Source organism: Vitis riparia, chromosome 1 (genome assembly GCF_004353265.1).
Source record: "Vitis riparia cultivar Riparia Gloire de Montpellier isolate 1030 chromosome 1, EGFV_Vit.rip_1.0, whole genome shotgun sequence".
Taxonomy (NCBI): Eukaryota; Viridiplantae; Streptophyta; class Magnoliopsida; order Vitales; family Vitaceae; genus Vitis; species Vitis riparia.
Window position 1 is genome coordinate 3829459 of NC_048431.1, and position 20476 is coordinate 3849934.

The 20476-nt window shown below is 37.4% G+C and overlaps 3 protein-coding genes across 6 annotated transcripts; 2 read left to right on the top strand and 1 right to left on the bottom strand.

Moving 5' to 3' along the window:
* The first annotated feature begins 468 nt into the window (after positions 1-468).
* LOC117916220 (amino-acid permease BAT1 homolog) lies at positions 469-8826 on the top strand. Of its 2 annotated transcripts, none has more exons than XM_034832146.1 (8): positions 469-798; positions 1287-1547; positions 6216-6234; positions 6360-6579; positions 6673-6854; positions 7320-7609; positions 7710-7839; positions 8342-8826. In XM_034832146.1, exons 1-8 carry the CDS (start codon positions 668-670, stop codon positions 8687-8689), a joined length of 1581 nt encoding a protein of 526 aa, XP_034688037.1. In that variant the 5' UTR covers positions 469-667; the 3' UTR covers positions 8690-8826. The 2 variants fall into 2 exon arrangements, with proteins under 2 accessions (XP_034688037.1, XP_034688046.1); XM_034832155.1 differs by lacking the exons at positions 469-798; positions 1287-1547 and adding exons at positions 4064-4783; positions 4920-5180.
* Positions 8827-9069: 243 nt separating this feature from the next.
* Positions 9070-11893, bottom strand: LOC117916213. Its single transcript, XM_034832133.1, has 5 exons — positions 11715-11893; positions 11185-11340; positions 10462-11103; positions 10233-10309; positions 9070-9955 (listed from the first exon to the last, which is right to left on the bottom strand). Exons 1-5 carry the CDS (start codon positions 11851-11853, stop codon positions 9182-9184), a joined length of 1788 nt encoding a protein of 595 aa, XP_034688024.1. The 5' UTR covers positions 11854-11893; the 3' UTR covers positions 9070-9181.
* A 1579-nt stretch (positions 11894-13472) lies between these two features.
* Positions 13473-20476, top strand: LOC117927182. 3 transcript variants are annotated; one of them, XR_004653312.1, is made up of 8 exons: positions 13473-13580; positions 13679-13754; positions 13829-13890; positions 14128-14264; positions 15314-15524; positions 18027-18199; positions 19690-19891; positions 20036-20476. XR_004653312.1 is itself a non-coding variant. In XM_034846655.1 (7 exons), the coding sequence occupies exons 1-6, from the start codon at positions 13503-13505 to the stop codon at positions 18192-18194; spliced, it is 732 nt and encodes a 243-aa protein (XP_034702546.1). In that variant the 5' UTR covers positions 13473-13502; the 3' UTR covers positions 18195-18199; positions 20036-20476. The 3 variants fall into 3 exon arrangements, 2 of the variants coding, with proteins under 2 accessions (XP_034702546.1, XP_034702658.1); XM_034846655.1 differs by lacking the exon at positions 19690-19891; XM_034846767.1 differs by lacking the exon at positions 19690-19891 and having other exon boundaries at positions 13841-13890.

The following is a 20476-nucleotide window of genomic DNA, read 5'->3' on the forward strand; positions in this document are numbered from 1 at the left end:
AATAGATAAATCATAATTCGCATTTTTAACAATAAATATTTATTTTAATATATTTATATATGATTTTTTGAAAGGTGAGTTATAAGTTTATATCATAAAATGAATATTTTATCATCTCATAACAATTATTCTTATTAATATTTTACAACATTATTTAATTGCATTGTAATGAGAACCTTCATATCACATGCATAGGATCTTCCCCCATTAAAATATGGGTTAACCTATTGGTGACCTGTGACCTGTTGAAGGAGTTTTTTTTGTTTTTTTATTTAGGGCGCCTTTACACTTGCCATGCCTTTATTGGAGAAAAAGTGTGGTTTGGCACCCAAAAAGCAAAAGTCGGTTCCATACTTGAGACTTGAAAGTAGTAAAATTATTATACATATGAGAAGGGTTTTACTTTTTTGTGTTTTTACTGTGTGAAAATAATGAGGGAAGGGAGTGGAATTAAATGCTCTGCTGACTTCCCTTGGTGATCGGTTTCCGTCTTCTCCAAGCAGACATGTGCCTGATTCTTTTCCCCTCTCTCATGCGCTGACTGTTAGTTAGGAACCTTCTCAGATCAAAAGTTCAAAACCGCACTCACTTTCTTTTCTATCAGATCAAAGCATTCATCCTCAAAAAGCAAACACTAGAGAAAGGCGGTCGATTGTTGGAAGCAACAATGGAGGATGGAATTAGGATATCCGAGGATGCAGGTCTTTATCGCCCTCTCACAGATGGGTACACCAATGCTTCCGATGATTCTCGCCTCAAACAGCTGGGTTACAGGCAGGAGCTCAGCCGCAGTCTCTCGTATGCTCTTCCGCACTCTTCCCCTCCTCTATTATTTCCGCTTCCCTTTCTCAGTTTTCACATACATCTGCGATCAATTCTCCCTTTCATTCACTTCCATCTTCGATTCATATCCATATGCATCCAGAATTTTGGGTGAGGTTTGATTCTTGCGCAGCTACGCTTGCTTTTGGCTCTTGGGAAAGAAGGGAGGAAAGTGGAGCTGTTTAAAAGTGTTTTATTAAAGCATTTTTAGAATATTTCCATTTTCAAAGTATTTTGTTGAAGCTTTTTCTGCTTCGTGGTGCTGCCCAAGGCCCCAAATGCAAGATTTTAATTTTGATAAAATCAAGGAATTGTTTATTATTATTATTATTATTATTATTATTATTATTATTATTATTATTATTCTTAACGTGAAATTGGTAAAAGCACTTTTCTGTAATGGCATAAATGTACATCTCAGTAAAAATAAGTGCAATTTCATCGTGCTTGTGGCTTTGTGGCAGGTCAATTGGCAACTTCGCGGTGACTTTCACAATCATATCAGTTCTCACCGGGCTGACCACGACGTTTAACACGGGCCTGACATATGGCGGCCCACTAACGATGGTGTATGGATGGCCCATAGTAGGCATGCTCACTCTGGTGGTTGGCCTAGCCATGGCCGAGATTTGTTCTGCTTATCCGACGTCTGGTGGGTTGTACTTCTGGAGCGCCAAGCTCTGTGGTAATGAATGGGGACCTTTTGCTTCCTGGCTCACTGGCTGGTATGTTGCTTCACCTTGGCATTTATATGATGATCTCATGTGCTCAACTGCATGCATATTCATTGACTGATGTTTCAAAAGTTCAACCTTTTTGTTTCACCTCTTTTGATTTCATGTTGGCGTGGATGATGGATCCAACTATCTTTTTCTTTTCGTAGTGTAGGGTTTAGTAGGCAAGCCGCAACATCTTTGTATTACGAAGTAAAAATAAACCCACGCTCTTGAAAACCCTAAGAAGGCTAGGCAAAAGGCCCATTGTGGGCTTATTGGACCCTCCTTTGATATTCAATCCATGATCAGGCCCAAAAATCACCTAGCGTTCCTTAATTGGTCTAGCCTGGTAATTTGAGGTGAGTCTGGATTCTCCGTAGGCCCAAATCAGCAATCTGGTCCAACGAACTTCTTATAGGCCCAATTTTGGTGATCGTCGCTTAGAGGTGTGGTTACTGTTTTTCTAGTCAAAATCAACCATAAGGCAAAATTATATGATGGATCTTAAGTCTTAAGACTCTTTAACCATAAGTTCTGTTGGACTTGGTTTTGGTTGCCGCCCCCAATAAATAAATGGGAGAAATAAAAGGAACAATTTTTTAGAGTTTTAAAACTACCCAAAAATTACCATTATTAAAAAAAAAAAAAAAAAATTACTCTCTCCTAGTGAGAATTCTCTCTCCTTGAAAATCAGAGAAAAATATACATTTTCTCCTATCTCTCTAGATCCGTTAAAACGAAAATGAAAAATATGTTTTGTTTTCTTCCTTGAAAACAAAAGAAGAAATATGTTTTCTTTTTTCCCTTGAAAACAAAAAGAAAAGAATGGTTCTCGTACGCAACCAATCTGGATCTTGTGTAAATTCAAGGTAATAGGAAGCCTTATTTTTATACCAATTTCAGTATTCAAATACGCATCCTTAGGTCAAAGCCTGAATTGAATAGTAATCCAGCCCAAACAGATGCCCCTAGTCATTTGCAGGATAGAAAATTTTATTAAATTTTCTTTTGAAGCAAACTTATTAAAATTTTCTTCTTTTTCTTTCTTTGACATTCCTTGAGTTGATAAGTTGCCTTATTTATTCAACGTGTCTAACTTCTGTGGCGCTTGTTGTATCCTAGAATACGTAACATTAGGTTACCTTGCACATCTCACTGCAAGGGCCCAAACCAAACCTCTAACATAGGAATGGCAACGGGGCGGGTTCGGGACGGGTCGCCCCTATCCCAACCCCGCCCCATTTAGCAAAATCAATTCCCATCCCCGTCCCATTAAAAAAAATAAACGGGGCGGGGCGGGGCGGGGCGGGTATGGGAATTTCCCATACCCGCCCCGCCCCGCCCCGTTTAGCCTTTTTTTTTTTTTTTTTTTTTTTTTTTTTTTTTACTTTAAAATTTTTAAATTACATTAAAATAAATATATTTTATAAATATAAAATTATTATATTTTTTATAACTTATTTTTTAAAAAAATTTATTATTATCTATATATTAAAAATATTAAAATTAAATTTTAAATTAAATTAATTTTAAAATTAAATTAAATTAAAATTTAAAAATAATTTTATATGTAACGGGGCGGGGCGGGGCGGGGCGGGGTGGGGCAATACCCGAACCCGCCCCGAACCCGCCCCGGGTTTTAAAAAAAAATCCCAAACCCGTCCCAAACCCGTTTAATAAATTTTAACCCCGTCCCATTAGGGGCGGGGCGGGGCGGGTACCCGAAAAAACCCGCCCCGTTGCCATCCCTACTCTAACATGAGAGACTTTTACATCTCACTGCAAGCACAGACTAAACCAAATCTTTCACTTGGAAATTTGGCACTCCCATCTAGCCATTGATCTTTATATATTTTCCTTCATTCATTGGACCGACTTTCGTATTATTTTTAATAGAACTTCACTATCACAACGACCCGCAGATACACAATCCAGGTGTGAAAGCCCCTTTCAAAAGCCCTCATGGTTGGCCCCCTTTTTGAGGCAAGCTCGCAAGGGACAAAAAGTTTAGAAATGTCAAATTACGATTCTATTCATTCAACCCCAATCTATCACTCAACATGGTCATCCAAGATCCGTTATGTCTCCTTTGGAATAGTATAAGTTTGAAAATTCCTTGCTTCTTTTCTTTCTTTCCGTCTTTTTTACGTCCATTGGGGCTGCGTTTTGATCCAAGACGGAATCTGAATCTTTGATCAATCCTGACAATCCATTTTCTTTCCCTTTCTTTCCTGTGGAGTGTATTGACTTTCATTTATATATTTAAAAATTAATTAAAATTTTTTAAATAAATATTAATTTATTCCTATTTTATTATTTTTACATATCAAACTAACGGATACCATATTTGGGGTAACTTTTAACTTCTATATTTGATACTAAAAGAAGTTAAAATAAAATTAATTTAGAATGTATATTTTTAAAATTGTTTTATTAAATATAATAATTATTATGGTAGTTTTAAAAATTTTAATAATTTTTAAAATCATTTTTTTTTCTCCTTTTATTAAAAATGAATCTTTTCCGGAAGAAATTCTCTATTTTAGAAACTGAAAACTTGATTAGAAAGAATTAAAAAAAAAAAAAAATCATTCCTATCATGGAAGAATCTTCCTTGTTTAAAATTCAGAATGAAACAAGGTTGGCATGAAAGTGAGTAAAATTGGAAGACAAATGATTGTTTTTAAAATGGGGCACATGCATTCAATTTAATGTTGGCATGTTGAGGGGTTTTTATAATGTGAACCCATAATAAGGCCCCGGGCAGAGTGGCGACTGCCCACGTCACTCGCATTTTCAACTCCATGCCCCGCGGGTCAACGGTACACCGTTGGGAGCTTTATTTGACCAACATGGCTACATCAATCACTCTCTCTATCTCACGTCTCAATTGGTAATTTGGTACGTCGATGAAAATCCGAGGTGGGAATGAGTGCTGAGGTAGAGATGATTCAGATGGATCCCCATTGAATTGCTGTTTGCAATTAGGAGGGTCCCACGATCGAGGACTCCCAGAACGAGGGAGGAGAGAGAGAGAGAGATTCAAATTTGAATGATCGATTGATATAAAGCAAGGTCCTTTGTTCTGTTCTTTCTGGTGGGTGTTTGAAGAGTCTCCACTGCAAGATGGGTTGGGAGCGTAGTGAAAGGTCTCTACCTTCTCAAGTTGAGGACGGAATCGCCGACTCCGGCCAATCTCGTCTCAGCCAGCTCGGTTACAAGCAGGAACTCAAGCGTGATCTCTCGTAATTCACTCCAACACACTTCCTCTTCTGTGTTTTCTAATCTTTGTTGGCCATTCCTTCCCTGTTTGTTAATGGGGGTTGGTGAGGATGGTGTTGTTTAGGTGTTTTTGTTCATGGGTCTTGTTCGAAATTGCAGGGTTGTTTCGAATTTTGCGTTTTCGTTTTCGATCATTTCGGTGATTACTGGGGTAACCACTCTATACAATAGTGGGTTGACGAACGGTGGACCTGTTGTTATGGTGTATGGGTGGCTTATAGCTGGTGGATTCAGTATGCTAGTTGGGTTGTCGATGGCTGAGATATGTTCTTCATACCCAACATCTGGAGGCCTCTACTATTGGAGTGCCAAACTTGCTGGCCCAAGTTGGGCACCCTTTGCTCCATGGATGACTGGCTGGTACAGATTTTCTGCTGATCTTCTTGATATTGTTCAAACATTCCTTCAATTTCATTGTCTTCTCAACTTTTCACTCAGACTTACTTCTGATTTGCCATCCTTAACTTAATCATCTAACTTTTTTGGGGATGCCTCAGATAAGTAGGTGGAGAATGATTAGGGAGCCCTTTTCTTTTAATCAAAGAACAAGCCCTGTGCCCTTTTTCATCTCTTTGTTAGAAACCTTTGGTGTTTGCTCCAGGGCCGTTGCCCTAGTAATTAGTTTTGGGCTCGAACAGCAGAAGACCAAATACGTTCCTGAGAATTGAAGTAATTATAAAAGTGAACTTGTTTAGAATCCTCAGTATGTTTTGTTCAATTTTTATGTTTTGTTTACAATGTTTTTGGTTAATTTTCTATCCTCAGATCTTTTTATGTTTGAGATAATCACATGTGCTTCTGGTTTCCCTGTTCCAAATCCATGCAGGGAAATAGTTTAATGGTTTTTTTTAAACCCCTTTCTCATTATGGTGGATAAATTCAATCTTGCATGTCTCTTGGAAAAGTGCCCAGCAACTGAATTTCTCTCCACAGTACAGTTGTAGTATGTCTGATGCCAAGGAGTGGCTTTGCATTAGTTCTGCAATCCTATTATTATTTTTATCCCCAATCCAGTGTCTAACAACCCTCTATGTTGTGGCAAAATTTCCAAGATCTACTAATGGTTAAACTTTTGCCCCGTTTACTTTCTATCATATAATAAATGGGGTAGCGAATTGGATACATTCCTATGATTTGGCAATTCAGCTTCTTGTTTTCTTAAAAAGCTAATCCTTTGTCAATTTGTGAGATAGTGTAAGAAGGTTTCTTGTTTTTAACCTCCTTGTGTTCTTTTGTCCTTCAATTTTCTCTGGAGATGGATTAGAGCTCTAATTTTTTTTATTGAATCATAATATTTATCCTGCTTGCCAAATTTGATTCTACATTCCACCATGATTTGTTTGTCTGCAATAACATTTTCTGATGCATGGAAAATGGTTTTCTGTTTCCATGCAGGTTCAACATTGTTGGTCAGGTATTTCTAAGAATTCATATATTGTGGAGTTCAAGATCTTGAACATATATATGGAGGTTAACCTTGCTACGGATGTCACATTTCCTATTATGCAATAATCATTTGAGAAACTTTTTCATTTGCAGTGGGCTGTTACAACAAGTATCGATTTCTCCCTTGCACAGATGATTCAGGTGATCATTCTTCTTAGCACAGGTGGAGCAAATGGTGGTGGATATGAGGCATCTAAATATGTAGTTATAGCTTTCCATGGGGGAATTCTGCTTATGCATGCTATATTAAACAGTCTTCCCATCTCAGTGTTATCCTTCTTTGGGCAGCTTGCTGCAGCATGGAATATTGTAGGTATGAAAAATTTCCTGGTATTTTCTCCTTTCTCCACTTTGTATTGTTTGAGGCAACCTTTTTTTCATCCTCTAATGTTTTGGTGTTTTTCAGGTGTCTTTGTTCTTATGATTCTCATTCCCTTGGTTGCCACAGAGAGGGCAAGTGCCAAGTTTGTTTTCACTTACTTCAACACTGATAGTGCCAAAGGAATCAACAGTAAAGCTTATATATTTGTCCTTGGGCTTCTAATGAGCCAATATACCCTAACTGGGTATGATGCATCTGCTCACATGGTAACTAGAATTATCTTCCTAGTTTCTTTCTCGAATAAACTCACTGCATTTGAAATATGTAGAAATGTGTCCAGCCTAACTAGTCAGACAGATGTCAAAGTTGTATGAGATTGACTCATGGTGAACACGGGACCTTTGTGACAATACGAAGTTTAGGGAATCTTGGATGATGCATAACTTTTCCATGGTTATATTGTTTTGTTTAACACTAAAAACTGAATGAATGTAATGGATTCCAGTTTTCCTGAGAGCAGGGAGTCCTTAGCCCTAAAGTTCAGCAATTCAAGAAATTTTAGTTACATAGAATGGAGCTTGTCTATGTTATTTTCTTCATGGTTTGCAACTTACATCATTTTTCCTTTTTCTACTTATAAAGGTCTAGCCCTTCTCCATTCTGTCATTTACCTCTGTTTAGCCAGACGACAGAAACTAAACCAGCCTGTTTCTTTGAACCTCCTTTTCCAGACAGAAGAAACCAAGAGCGCAGATGTAAATGGACCAAGAGGAATAATTAGTGCCATCGGCATATCTGTAATTGTTGGATGGGGTTACATAATTGGTATCACATTTGCAGTTACCGACATTTCATACCTTTTGAGTAGGACCAATGATGCTGGTGGTTATGCCATTGCTGAAGTATTTTACCAAGCATTCAAGAGCAGGTATGGCAGTGGAGTTGGAGGAATCATTTGCTTAGGAGTGGTTGCTGTTGCCATATTTTTCTGTGGGATGGGTTCAGTTACTAGCAACTCAAGGTAACTTGCTCATTACTGATTTCTTCTCATATGACAAGGATTTCACTTGGGATTTTAATTCCTTAGAGACCTACTGAAGATGCTGAAAATTCCTTCTCAGGATGGCTTATGCTTTCTCTAGAGATGGTGCAATGCCTTTTTCGCCCTTGTGGCATAAAGTGAACTCACAGGAGGTCCCCATAAATGCAGTTTGGCTTTCTGCTGTTATATCATTTTGTATGGCATTGACGGTATGATTCTTTTATTTTTTATTTTTTTTTAGTTCTACTTCTGCGATTATGATAGCCATCAGTAAAGTCATATACAAACACCCCTTTCCTTACAACCATGGATTTTTGGGTTTTCTGCCAAATTTCAGGCAGAAACAAACTAGTGTTTGCCAGCATAACAAGGATCTGAAATCACCTCTAACTTTTACATATCATGAGTATCTGTTTTCCATGTACAAGTCTATTTTGTTTTTAGCAGGGAAGGAAGGGATCATTTTCTCCACATTTATGGAATTTGTCATAAAATATTCAAGACATTGATTTTGTTTTGATTTTTATTATTAGTTTATAACCTTGGTAATGATGTTTTTTACTTTTTCTTTTCAAATCAAAGTGATTCCCAATGACGCATGCACTTGGTTAATTCCAAGTCATGTTGATTTTGACGTTTCCCCTGCACTCATGCTTCTTCTCTTCCTTCAGCAGCTAAATTAGGTGCTCATTTGTTTAAAATCTTTTGCAGTCACTGGGAAGCCTTGTGGCATTTCAAGCTATGGTATCAATTGCAACTATTGGACTCTACATTGCTTATGCCCTCCCCATCTTCTTTAGGGTGACCTTGGCCCGTAAGTCATTTATTCCAGGACCTTTCAATTTGGGCCGCTACGGAATCCTTGTTGGCTGGGTTGCAGTTCTTTGGGTGATAACAATTTCAGTGCTTTTCTCATTGCCTGTGGCCTACCCCATCACAACGGAGACTCTTAACTATACTCCGGTCGCAGTTGGTGGCCTACTTTTTCTCGCAGTTGCTTCTTGGATCATAAGTGCTCGACACTGGTTTAAAGGTCCAATAACCAACATAGATACTTGAAGTAATGTATCTGTATCATTCATTGTTATTCTTAGAAACATCTATAATATGGGATCTTTCATTCGACCTGCTCTTGGACTGTGCGCACACACAAGCACACATGAAGTTTTGGTAAATATATTCTATTTACTTTGTAAGTATGCTGTGTGATCTTCCATATTTAGGCATGGCAATAGAGATGAATTCCAACACCAACAACAGAAATCAAATTTTTTAATCAAAATTTCGAGCAATCCAATGCAATTGCTTCTGGATTTCTTTTGGATTTAGACTTTTGGTTAAATAACGTGGATTGAGTGCATGCATCATAGACCACTGTTTTGGAGATAAAGAGTTTTTTAGGCTAGGCTATTTGAATATTTAATAGGGGAATCAGTGGATGGAAGAGTAATAACAATGGAAATAAATGGAAAACAATCAGTAACACAAGAAACACCGCTCAACCATATTTGTACATTAATAACAATATCATGTGTTAACAGTACATAAAGTTTACTTGTCTGGCCCATCGAAGTTACGAGCATCTGGATTATCTTCATCTAGAGATCTGCTTAACCATTCAGTCAACCAATCATCACCGCTCTCATCCAATCCACCATGGCCTGTACCTGGGGCATAGGCAATGCTCTGATTTGCTGAATTGGCTAGATGAGCCAGTCGTGGTATAGCATCCTCGGTAGCATTAATGCCATCAGGAATGTCTGAGTTGGGTCTACCGGCAGAAGAAGTCAGCCCAGGCACCAAATTTTGCGCCTCAGTTAACCTCTTAAATGGTGTTGGAAACTGGGTTAGCCTTTGCCAACACTGCTGAGCAGTCAATCTATGAAGAGTAGCCTGATCTAGTGCCACATGTGGATCACTGTTCCCTTGGAAACCCAGAGGCTGTTTCCCCTTTCCATTCTCATTCATGTTGACGTCACTTGGAAAAGGTCCTGTCCTCTCCCTTATTTGGCTTGTCCCTTGATGCTTTCCATACCCCACCATTTGAACTCCATTGTTGTTTTTGGTTGGATTTGGATGCTGCTTGTGCTCAGTTGAGTTGCTAGGCCCTGCATTTCCTGGCACAGGACTAGCCTTCAGAGGGAGTGGAGGATGAAGCTGCAATGATGAATTAGCGTTAACTCCAACAGAGCCCTGCCGCTCCTGGAATTGTGGAACTCCCATTTGGCGATTGCCATTGGATGTTGATATATTCACAGAAGATGGAAGTGGCAGTGGAGTATTCCCACAGGTGTCCAACATGCTCTGAACTTGTGCTTTGTATTTCTGAAAAAACATGTGGCAAATAATCTTACACCTAAAGCAAATGTCAAAAGTAGGAATTATATCACTAGGATCACCCGCCACCAGCTCTGTTCGGTGGTTTCTTGACTGTCCTATAAATTTTATTTGTTAAAGAGAGCTTAAAGTTGGGTGTCCTCGCTCTGAAGAACTTTACTTCACCACCAGTTAACAGTAGATTTTGAGCTGTTTTCTAGTTTTAGCAAGGAAAGTAGGGAAATTTCACAAAAAAGGTACTGAGGGAGAGAGTGCAGAAATGAACCTGCAGATGGCTGGAAATATGGCCTTGTCTCAAATCCGGCACCTTCATCAACTCTAGTATTGCTTTTGGGCTAGCCTCTGCATCCAGAAAACAAACAACAAACCACAAGAAGAAGCAGTTTATTCAGGGGAAGCACACGATCTACAATGCAGAGCTTTGTGTGAGAAGAAATAAAAAAGTCAAGTGACTGGAATTTTAGATTGTGTGTAACTAGAGAAAGAAAGGTTACTTTTTTCACCCAGTTTTCTGATGGCTTCTGTAAATTTGAAGTGAAGATCTGGAGTCCACCTCATACATTGCCTTTTCTCCAAGGTGCTACTCTTCTGTTTCTTTTCATTCCCGTCTTCTTCAATGGGGCTTATACCTTGGGAATGAATTTGTTCAGAGTAGATTTTCCTTTTGCACTTTCTTTTTTCTGTGTTGTCTTCATTTGATCTCTTTCTATCATTGCATCCTGGTTTTTGGTCAGCTGCCATCCTCAACAGTTCACGTTCAGTAGTTTGTGCATCCCCATCAACTAGGCCACTGTCCGGTTTGATTTGCTTATTCTTCCCTTTTAGATCAGCTATCCAGTGTTCATGATTAGTGCCATGCAAATCATTTTCATTGGCAGTCCTAGAGTTGGTCCTGGACACACTACCCACCTCCCTAAACCAATCATTTCTAAACGCACTAGCGGATTCTTCTTTGATCTTCACACCTTGAGATTTACTCCTCTCTTTTGGAAATTCCGAAGACCTTCTCTTCCGATACACATGTTGCCATAAGTCTCTCAGATCATTGTCAGAAACAGGTTTCTGAAGAAAGAAACATGCCCCATCTCTCAGGGCTTGCTCTGCAACTATCTTGCCAGGATACCTGGAGGACATTACTGCAATGGAATGAAGTTAATTGGATTGACCAAGAAGAAATGAAGAAACATAGGAATTTCAATAGTAAAGTTGAAGCTCACAAATGATGGGCATGTGATTTTTCATAAGAAGTATTTGTTGGATAAAGCGAAGGTTGGTCATATCCTGCATGTTAACATCGGCCATAACCAAGTCGAATTCGTCCTTCCGCTCTGCAAATATGGCCATGGCAAGAGATGCTAGTTCAATGGTTGTAACTGAAAGTAAGATAACACCAGATTATCATGGATTCAATAAACATAGATTCTCTTAGAGATCAGCTTGAAAATCATTTTGTATCGAAGACGTGAAAATGAATGATTGATGAACAGATAGAAGATCCTACATGGGGCTAAAACATCAAAATAAAAAGAAGAATCAACCTCCAATTCCCCCTAAACCAGTATAAGTATGGGGCTTTTCCTTTAGAGATAGAAGCTTTATCAAATGAAGATATTAAAGTAAATCAAAACCCAGACTGTAAACCTCATAAAACCCATCAAAACCTCCTAAAAAAATGTTGGATATAAAACACTACTACGACAAAGAGAATTCACACATACATATCTCTAAAAATAATTATTGGCCTTACCCTTGAAGGAATGGGATTCCAGCATTGAAGATATGTACATGAGAGAAGTAGTGTCATGATCCACCAGAAGGATCCGTAGGCCACGACCAAAGCTGGGAATTCTGCGGGCTAACGGATCCCAATTCTCTTCCATTATCATAAGACCAAAAACACCCCAAAAAAAAAAAAATACAGAGAAAGAGAGAAGTGTTTATGAGGAAAGCTGCTTGAATACAGTAAAGGACGTGAATGAGTGGTCTATATATGGCACCCGGAGGAGGACGCCCATAGAAAAGCAACACTGGTAAGCTTAAGAGATAGAGCTTATCTCTGACATCAAACATAAGAATTTGATTTTTATTTTTAGGCATCTTGAATTAAACAATGAATTTCACTTCACCGGTTAATGTTGTTAATGGAAGATATTTGAAAAATAACTCAAAATCTTAATGTATTTATTCGTCATTGAACAACATATTGTTTAGTTAACAGAATATTTACAATTTAAAGTCATTTACTTGAAAATCAAATTTCCTCAAAGATGTTATAAAATTTGACTTTGACTACTATTACGGTTCTTCGTTTAATGGGATGTACAAATACTCTTACTTTGTAGTTTATTTCCATTAAAAAAAATGAATTTGATTTCATGTATGAAATCCAAATGGCTATCAATATTGATGACAGTGGGAAAAAAAGAAAAGTTTCCGAGATACGGAAAATCTTGGATGAAGCCTTTTTGGATATGCATATTAATGCTTGAAAATATAAAAAATATCTATATATAGATAATTTTTAAGATTGTATAGTAATTATGTAATGTTTTGTTTAATTCTCCTTTTATAAGTTCTTCAAAATTAATTTAAAGAGCATTAATACCAATAATTATGATGATGATAATAAATAATATAATGTATTAATGGTACTTGTATGATAGTTTAATGCACTAGAAATTAAGTTTATTATTTTTGGTAATTTTACTAAAATACTTCTATATTTGTATTATTGTGACAACTTGTAGTACCATTCATATTAAATAAATTTTCATAATTATTGAAAATAAATTTCAATGCTATAAATTTGCCATTATTAGTGAAGCACTAATTTTAATGCATTAATTTCCTATTTATTATTAATTAAGATATTGTTATATTATTGCAAAACTTTGGGGATGTTTGATAATTGTTTTCAAAAATAATTCTGAAAAATAATTTTGAAAATCGTTTTTGAAATCTATTCTCTAATTTTTGTAGAAGAAAAGTTTGTTTGGAAATCTAAAATATTTTTAAATTATTTAAAAATCATTTTTATATGTAATGTTTTATTTTTAATTATTATATTGTATAATTATTTCTTAAAAGAATCCTAAAAAAAAAGTGAAAATAATAAAAAAATAACTAAAAAAATGTTTTTGAAAACGCTTGGTTTTTTGTTCATAAAAACAAAAGGAGAAAACAATTTTTTACTACCAAACATATTTGGTGTTTTTTTTTTGGGAATAGCAGAAATTTGTTATAATAAACAATTCTCGGCCCTTTATTACATTTTTTTTTTGTGAGTCCTTATGTTTTCTTTTCTGACATTTCTGTTTTATTTTGCATTAAATTATCATTTATTTTTTTAGATTGCAGTCTTATTACAATAATTGAAGTACTTAAAGGCTTAAAGCTTAAAGGTTAGAGAAGTGTTTGGGCTGGGCCAAAAGAGGCTTTTGGATGGAGATACCAAACGAAGCCCAAGACCTCTGAGCCCGCGGCTATGGCGTTTGGGCGGGGGATTTAGAAATAGAGGGAGCCGTGGAGTCTACGAATGAAGGGGAAGAGAGAGACAGAAAGAGAGGGAGAGAGAAAGAGAGGAAGGGAGATAGAGAGAGAGAAGTGGAAGATGGTGGGTGTCTCTCCGGCGCTGGTGGTCTTAAGTGGGTGGAATTTTGAAGTTTGAATATCTAGGGTTTGAGTGTCTAACTGGAATTGTGATTTTTGCAGGAGAAATCAACAGAGGAACTTGAACCCCTTTTCGATTACAGTCGAGTCCAGCCTTTAAATTTCGTACCCCTCGACGGTCAGTTTAACACCCACTCTCTCTTTGTATTGCTCTTCGTTTCTTTCTCTGTGACTTTCCTTCTTTATGGGCAGACGATGATTCAGATTCATCCCCGAATCTGACCCCTAAACGAAAAAAGCTTTCCAATTCTTCTGTAAGATCTCTCTCTTTGTATATTTATGTGTGCATGGATGTACGCATGTGCGCGTTTTCTGACGTCTCTTACTTTGAATTGAATTTGACTCATTTGAGTGGAGATGGTACTTGAGAATGGGGTTGCTTTCATGGATTTTGCATGTGTGTGTACCTGAGTGTTTGTGGGCGTGGTTTTTTATTTTTTATTTTTTATTTAAGATATATTGTGTATTAATTGGGGAATTTGGTTGAAAAGGAAGAGAAGAACGAGAATGTTACACAGGTGATTGATTGCAAAGAAAACGAGGAAGAAGATTGGCTACCTCCACCTCCCAAGCTTTCTGTCGATGTGCAAAACCAGCTTGGTGAGGATTCGACTCTAAAGCAGCTCAGGTATTCACAAATTGTTCCTTATCTGGAATACAATATAGAGAATACTAAATTGCATGTAGCAATCACACAAATATGCTTCTTGGTATAGAGAAAATGGCAGGAATGTAACTCTGCATAATGTAGGCCTTGTATGGAATATAATATAAAAAATTGTTAAATGGCATTAAGCAACCACTCAAATTGAGTCTTGGAATATATATGATGGCAGGGATGTAACTTATTGAAACATGAGGAGTAATTATTGTTTGTGTCTCTTTAAGTAAGCCATCTATGGGATAGCTTCCTATGATTAAGAATTGCTTTACAATATAGGCCTTCTCCACTCGCCCCTTGTAAACTCACTAATCTATTGACCAGCTGGAAGCTCTTTGTATCTGATCATTGGCATAAACAGTTAAAAGCTTATCATGGGTGCCCTGTAATTACATTTGCAGCATTCTTACAGAAAGCTGTTATGATTCCTTCATTAGCTTGACATGGCATAGGTGTCTAAAGTGCCCCTACAAGAATTTACTGAAGTAAAGTGCACACCAACTAGGTATCACACTTATTTGCCATGCACAAATTTGACAGACATAAAGGTAAGTATTGGACACAGATGGACATGAGTGTTGTGTTAAAATTTTCTAACACACTAACCATCAATAGGGACAAGTGTCCTATGTATATAATCTAATAGATTCAGCCTATACAAAAGGAAAAAAAGGGGGGAAAAAATGTCGGCAAGTTTTTAATTTATTTTTATTTTTGAGACCATTTTCTGTATCTTGAGAGGACTAAGCTATGAGTATCTTGTGACATGTGGTGAGAAAGATTTTATACATTGTAATCTCATGGAAGATGATAGATGTGGTCCTGCTACTATGGGTATTGAAATGGTAACTATTGGTCAATCGGTCCATTATTTATCAAAACCCCTTTGGCTTGCCAAATTGTAGTTCAATAATGTTGTCCTAATGCTGTTTACCTTTTTTGTTTCTTTGAATTTGGTTTTCCTCCTGATATTTTACTCTCACTTTTGCTGATTAAATGCGTTTCCCTGCATGCAGGTTAAAGAAGCAGGAGTTGCTGTTATTTGCTGAATCAGCCAAAGATGTGCTGCGAACTGTGGAAGAGTCTGCAAAAAGAGAACTTGGCAGTTCATTACAGTCTTATATTGAAAGTGTTGCAAGCCAACCATCCAAGCCTCCTTGTGAGAGAGCTAAAATAGTTATTTCTATCCAGGACAAGGATGGACTCAAGCAATTTCGCATATATATGGTATACTTTTGCTCACAAAGTTTATAAAATTTTTCTCTCTTATGATTTGTATGCATCTATTTGGCGATACATGTCCTAAATTGTTGGCTAGTTTGGCTATTTTGATATAAGAAAGGAGGTTCAACAAAGTTAGTTCAAGAAATTTTCCACTAAAAGTTGGTTGTTGGATGGGGGTTGAACCTTGCTATGCAAGGAAGTCCAAAAAGCCCTTCAAGATGGTGTGGTTTGAAGGAGGAAAGGGCTACAAGTTGGTGCTACATAGCAACAATGTCAATAGATTCTTGATATGCTCAGTTTTGTTAACAAAGGAGAAAAGGTTCTCCTTAGTATTCCCGTAAGGTAAGGATCTTCTAGGGAGATAGAAGACCCTAGCCACCAAGTTGAGGAGCATTAGAGTTGTTCCTTGCCCAGGCCTTAGGCGGCCCCCAAGGTGGATTTACGATGAGTGGAGGAGAGTGGAGGTGAAGTCCTGCCAAAGTGTGTTTCTTTTGCAAAGGGAGTGATTAAAGGTAAGAGGAAGGTGAGTGAGGCAATTTGGATTCAGATGGAGGAGGTGAGGAGGTTTTCTAGACTAGGTGTTGGATGTGGGCTCTTTGAAATCTTGGGCTAGTGAATTTTGGAGATTGAAAAGAAACCTTCGACCGATTTTATTGGGAGGTTCTCTCACCGTGTTTGAGTTTTAAGAATGGTTTAAAGTTGAAAGGATATGACATATGGGGAACATTTTTACAAGGGGAAAAGATTGCGGACTGACAAGTGAGGGCCAGATGTTGGCTATTTTAAGGATGAGGCTTGTGCTAGTGAAGTATGGGTGAGAGTGATTGGATTGCCTCTATTTTGTTGGATGAAGGAAGGATCAGAGGCGAAAAACCCCTTTTCGCTTCGAAAATATGTGGTTGAAAGTGGAGGGGTTCAAAGACTTGGTCAGGAATTGGTGGACAAGCTATAATTTCAAGGGATCTTGCAGTCACATTCTTGCTACTAAATTAAAGGCTCTGAAGTAGGATTTGAAAGTTTGGAATAGAGAGGTGATAGGGAATGTCTCCTTGAATAAAAACATCGTTCTCAATTGGATTGGTTTTTGGGATGCCAAAGAAAGAGATTGTGGTCTCTCGTTAGAGGATTCCGAGGCTAGAAGATGCGTAGTGGAGGACTTCGGCAAGTGGGTAGTCATGGAAGAGATCTCTTGGAGGCAAAAGTCAAGAGAATTGCGGTTGAAAGAAGGTGGTAAAAACTCAAAGTTCTTTCATAAGATGGCTACGTTCGGAGAAGGAATTTTTTATCTTCTATTATAGTGGATGGTAGGAAGTTGACTGAGGAGACAGAGATAAAGAAGGGGGTGGTTAATGCATTTCAGAATATTTTTTCAGAGACATGGGACTAGCGACCGAGCATTTCTGAATTGTCATTCTCCTTTTTGGACAGTGTCAAGGCGGGGCTCCTCGAGGATGCTTTTTCTGAGGAAGAGATCCAGAATACACTCTCTAGTTTGAGTGGGGATAAAGCCCTTGGACCGGATGGGTTCACTTTGGCTTTTTGGCAATTTTGTTGGGACATATAATGGGCTTTTTTTTGCTGAATTTCATGATTCGGGCCATTTCAAGAGAAGTTTAAATTCCACCTTTATTGTTCTCATACCTAAGAAGGGGGGAACAAATGATTTGAAGGATTTTCGTCTTATAAGCTTAGTGGGGAGTTTTTACAAGCTTCTAACTTAAGTTTTGGAAAATAGATTGAAAACAGTGATGGGGAAAGTGATTTCAAATTCCTAACACGCCTTGTTGAAGGTAGGCATATTTTGGATGTTGTCCTTATAGCAAATGAGGCCTTAGACTCAAGACTAAAAAGTGCAAAGGGTGGCATTATTTGCAAGATGGATATTGAAAAGACGTATGATCATGTGGATTGGACTTTCTTACTAGCAATCATGGAAAAGATGGGGTTAAGTGGGTTAGTTGGATGAGGTGGTGTATTTCTTAAGCTCATTTTGTCGATCTTGTTTAATGATGGTTCCCCATTAGGCTTTTTCCAAAATTTTTAGAGGCTTAAGATAGGGAGATCATCTTTCTCCTTTCCTCTTCATTTTGGCAACGGAGCCGCTGTCTTGTATATTGAAAAGAGCTTTACAAGGGGGGGCTATCTTAAGGGTTTCATGGTGAGTGGGAGAGGAGGCGAGGGCGGGGCATTGTCTCTTCTTTTATTTGCTAATGATACCCTAGTTTTTTTATGATCCAAGCAAGAAGCATGTGGAGGTCTTGAGTTGGGCTTTCATGTGTATCCCAGCATTTTATATAATTCTTTATGCAAGTGCCATGTAACTGAATGTGAATACCAAATGCATCTCAATTTTTTTTTTCTTTCTAGTCAAATTAAATACATGCATCTCTTTTCCTTTGTGCATATTTTGTGATCCAATTTTATACTATTATTTTGTGGTAATTTTTTTTTTATTTGACATAAACTGTATGTTTGATGTCATTAAGAGTTACTCCATCTTTGTAGGATGACAAGTTTGAGCGGCTTTTTAAGATGTACGCGGATAAACTTAAGCTTGACCTGAAAAGCTTAATTTTTTGTTTTGATGGGGATAAAATTAGTCCCACAGCAACTCCTGATGAGCTTGGAATGGAGGACAATGATATTGTTGAAGTGCACATTAAATCAAGCTAACTGAGGTAAAAGATCAACTTTAGCAGCAAACCTCTAGTTTCCCTTTCTGTGGTTCTGAAATTGTGGCAGATGCTTGTGATCCTATTTTGGCTACTGGTTAATTTTGATGTATGTGTTAAGTGTATGTGCATGTAAGTGAATGTGTTCATATTGGATGGGTCTTACTTTGGGTGTCCTTAGGTTATGTCATATTTGTGATATAGTTGTAACAGTTTGCTGCTTTAAACATAGTGAATCTTGCCAAAAGTGGAATTTGGAACTTTTAGTGTCTTATAATCCTAAAACTCATTTGCGCACAACAGACACTGAGGCATAGAGTTGGCAGGTGACACAGTGAATCTTTAAGATGAACAATTTTTCATAGCTTAGGGGCTCCCCATTCATCATGCTCTTTTCCAAATGAAACAAATACTCACATAAAAAAATAAGTAATTCCTGAATGGTGAAACCTGAAGATAGAAATCTTATTTCTTAAGGATGTTAATTTAATAGGGTAATTGTCAGCCCTTGGGATAGGTGGCAAGGGTTTGTACTGTTGTGGTGGATATGGGGGATGTTCGAGGTTTAGTTCCATATACCCAAAAAAAGGGGAAACCTGCCAATAAAGAATAGGCTACTTATCACTCTCATGTCCCAGCTTTCCTATCACTGTTCTCTAGATTCTGCAAACAGAATTAGTTCTTAACATTATAACCAATGCTAGCTTCAAATTTCCCATGTTTCAAAACATTGTCTTTGTAAAGGAAAGGTCCCCAAGTTACAACATATTTAATTCTATTTGAGAGGAAAAAAAAAATTGAACTGTTTACTTTAACTACAAAAACCATTTTTATGTGGTTTTAGGAGAACCAACATAAAATATATGCAACTTAAGGCTTATCTGATGGATTGTGTAAAAAATGGTGGGACCAGAATGTATGTTACAGTAGGCTCACATCAGGGGTATTTTTTGAGCTTGTTTTTCAAAACAAATTTGCGCCTTATCTATGATGTGGTCTCAGTGAATAACTAAACCAGAAGCAAACACAGGACTAGCATTTTGAGGGTTGCTTTGGAATTTAACAGTTTTAAACTGCCGTGGAAATTTGATGTTCAAGGTGTAACTTGATTAAGGGCATGCATCATAATCAAGTTGTGGTAATGGTAAATTAATGGATTAAAGACTCTCTCTCTCTCTCTCTCTCCATATATATATATATATATATACACACACCGGGGTTGAAAAAAATTGCAAATGTGAAGATCACTTGGCTAAGATGTTATAACATATTCTGCTTACAATGCAAATGTCAAGAGAACATTTGAAGGTGCATTTCCCTAGAAAAAAATATTTCTGAGGGTCACAAATATTATCCAAAAGCTTCCTGAAGGCTTTCAAATTGTTCTGTTATAATCTTAATCAAACTTTCATTAGTTTGTGACATGAATCTCATTGAAAATAGGTTTTCTTATACTATGAGCCAAATAATCATGGGTAATTGGAACAATGACTCAGGTCTAATGTACCGGCAAAGAAAGTCAGAGCAAGGGATGTAAATAGGTGGATAGTTTAGAAGTGATTTCACAGACATTTTTGGCATGTTTAGTGATGCCATGACACGGGTGGACAAGAGGGAGGGGATGGTGGAAGCATGATAATGCTAGAAATTATTATGCAGATCTTAAGCGTGCATGGGGGAGAAAGAGAGCAACTCCATGTACACTCAATCAACTTGTTTTTTAATTCTCTCCTCACTTTGCCACCTGATTGTCAGTTTAATTTTCATTTTTTCTTGTTTTTTAATGGCTGTTTGCATTAACTTCCTCTTTGATTTTCTCTAATTGCTGCTTCTTTGACTCAGGTCTTTTGCTTCAGCTGTGGCTCCATAATCAACTTGTGTTGCTCTTTTGGAGCTCGCCATTTTCCCAACTTTTTGGCCCTCAATTGCTGTGCTATGCAAAATTTTGGGATTTTCTAGGCAACAACAATAACTATTATAAGCTTATAAGTTGCTTAATCACAAGAAAGTGATTTCAGAACAAAAAACAATTCTCCCATGCTTATGTCCTCATGTAACTATATGTTGCTAAAATTGTTTATGGACAGGACCATTAACTTATAGTTGTTTGTACTTTGTACAGACATCATGGATTTCTGCTTCTTGATTTAAATTAGACGTGGGTGTCATTGTATATTTGCTGAACCCAAAGTCCAGATTGGAGCTAGAATCAATTTATTCAAGAACATGCATGTACCTTGAGAAAATGCTGAAATGAAATCAATCAATTTTGTCCTGCAGGGA

Excerpts from the sequence above, each read along its gene's own strand:
- LOC117916220 (XM_034832146.1), top strand. The coding sequence starts at position 668 with ATGGAGGATGGAATTAGGATATCCGAGGATGCAGGTCTTTATCGCCCT. Across the intron at positions 6,580-6,672 it reads TGCAGCATGGAATATTGTAG|GTGTCTTTGTTCTTATGATT; the intron begins GTATGAAAAATT and ends GGTGTTTTTCAG. Across the intron at positions 7,840-8,341 it reads CATTTTGTATGGCATTGACG|TCACTGGGAAGCCTTGTGGC; the intron begins GTATGATTCTTT and ends AATCTTTTGCAG.
- LOC117916213 (XM_034832133.1), bottom strand. The coding sequence starts at position 11,853 with ATGATAATGGAAGAGAATTGGGATCCGTTAGCCCGCAGAATTCCCAGC. Across the intron at positions 10,310-10,461 it reads CAGAAAACTGGGTGAAAAAA|AGGCTAGCCCAAAAGCAATA; the intron begins GTAACCTTTCTT and ends TTCTGGATGCAG. Across the intron at positions 9,956-10,232 it reads ATATTTCCAGCCATCTGCAG|AAATACAAAGCACAAGTTCA; the intron begins GTTCATTTCTGC and ends ATGTTTTTTCAG.
- LOC117927182 (XM_034846655.1), top strand. The coding sequence starts at position 13,503 with ATGAAGGGGAAGAGAGAGACAGAAAGAGAGGGAGAGAGAAAGAGAGGA. Across the intron at positions 13,755-13,828 it reads AAATTTCGTACCCCTCGACG|ACGATGATTCAGATTCATCC; the intron begins GTCAGTTTAACA and ends CTTTATGGGCAG. Across the intron at positions 13,891-14,127 it reads AAAAGCTTTCCAATTCTTCT|GAAGAGAAGAACGAGAATGT; the intron begins GTAAGATCTCTC and ends TTGGTTGAAAAG.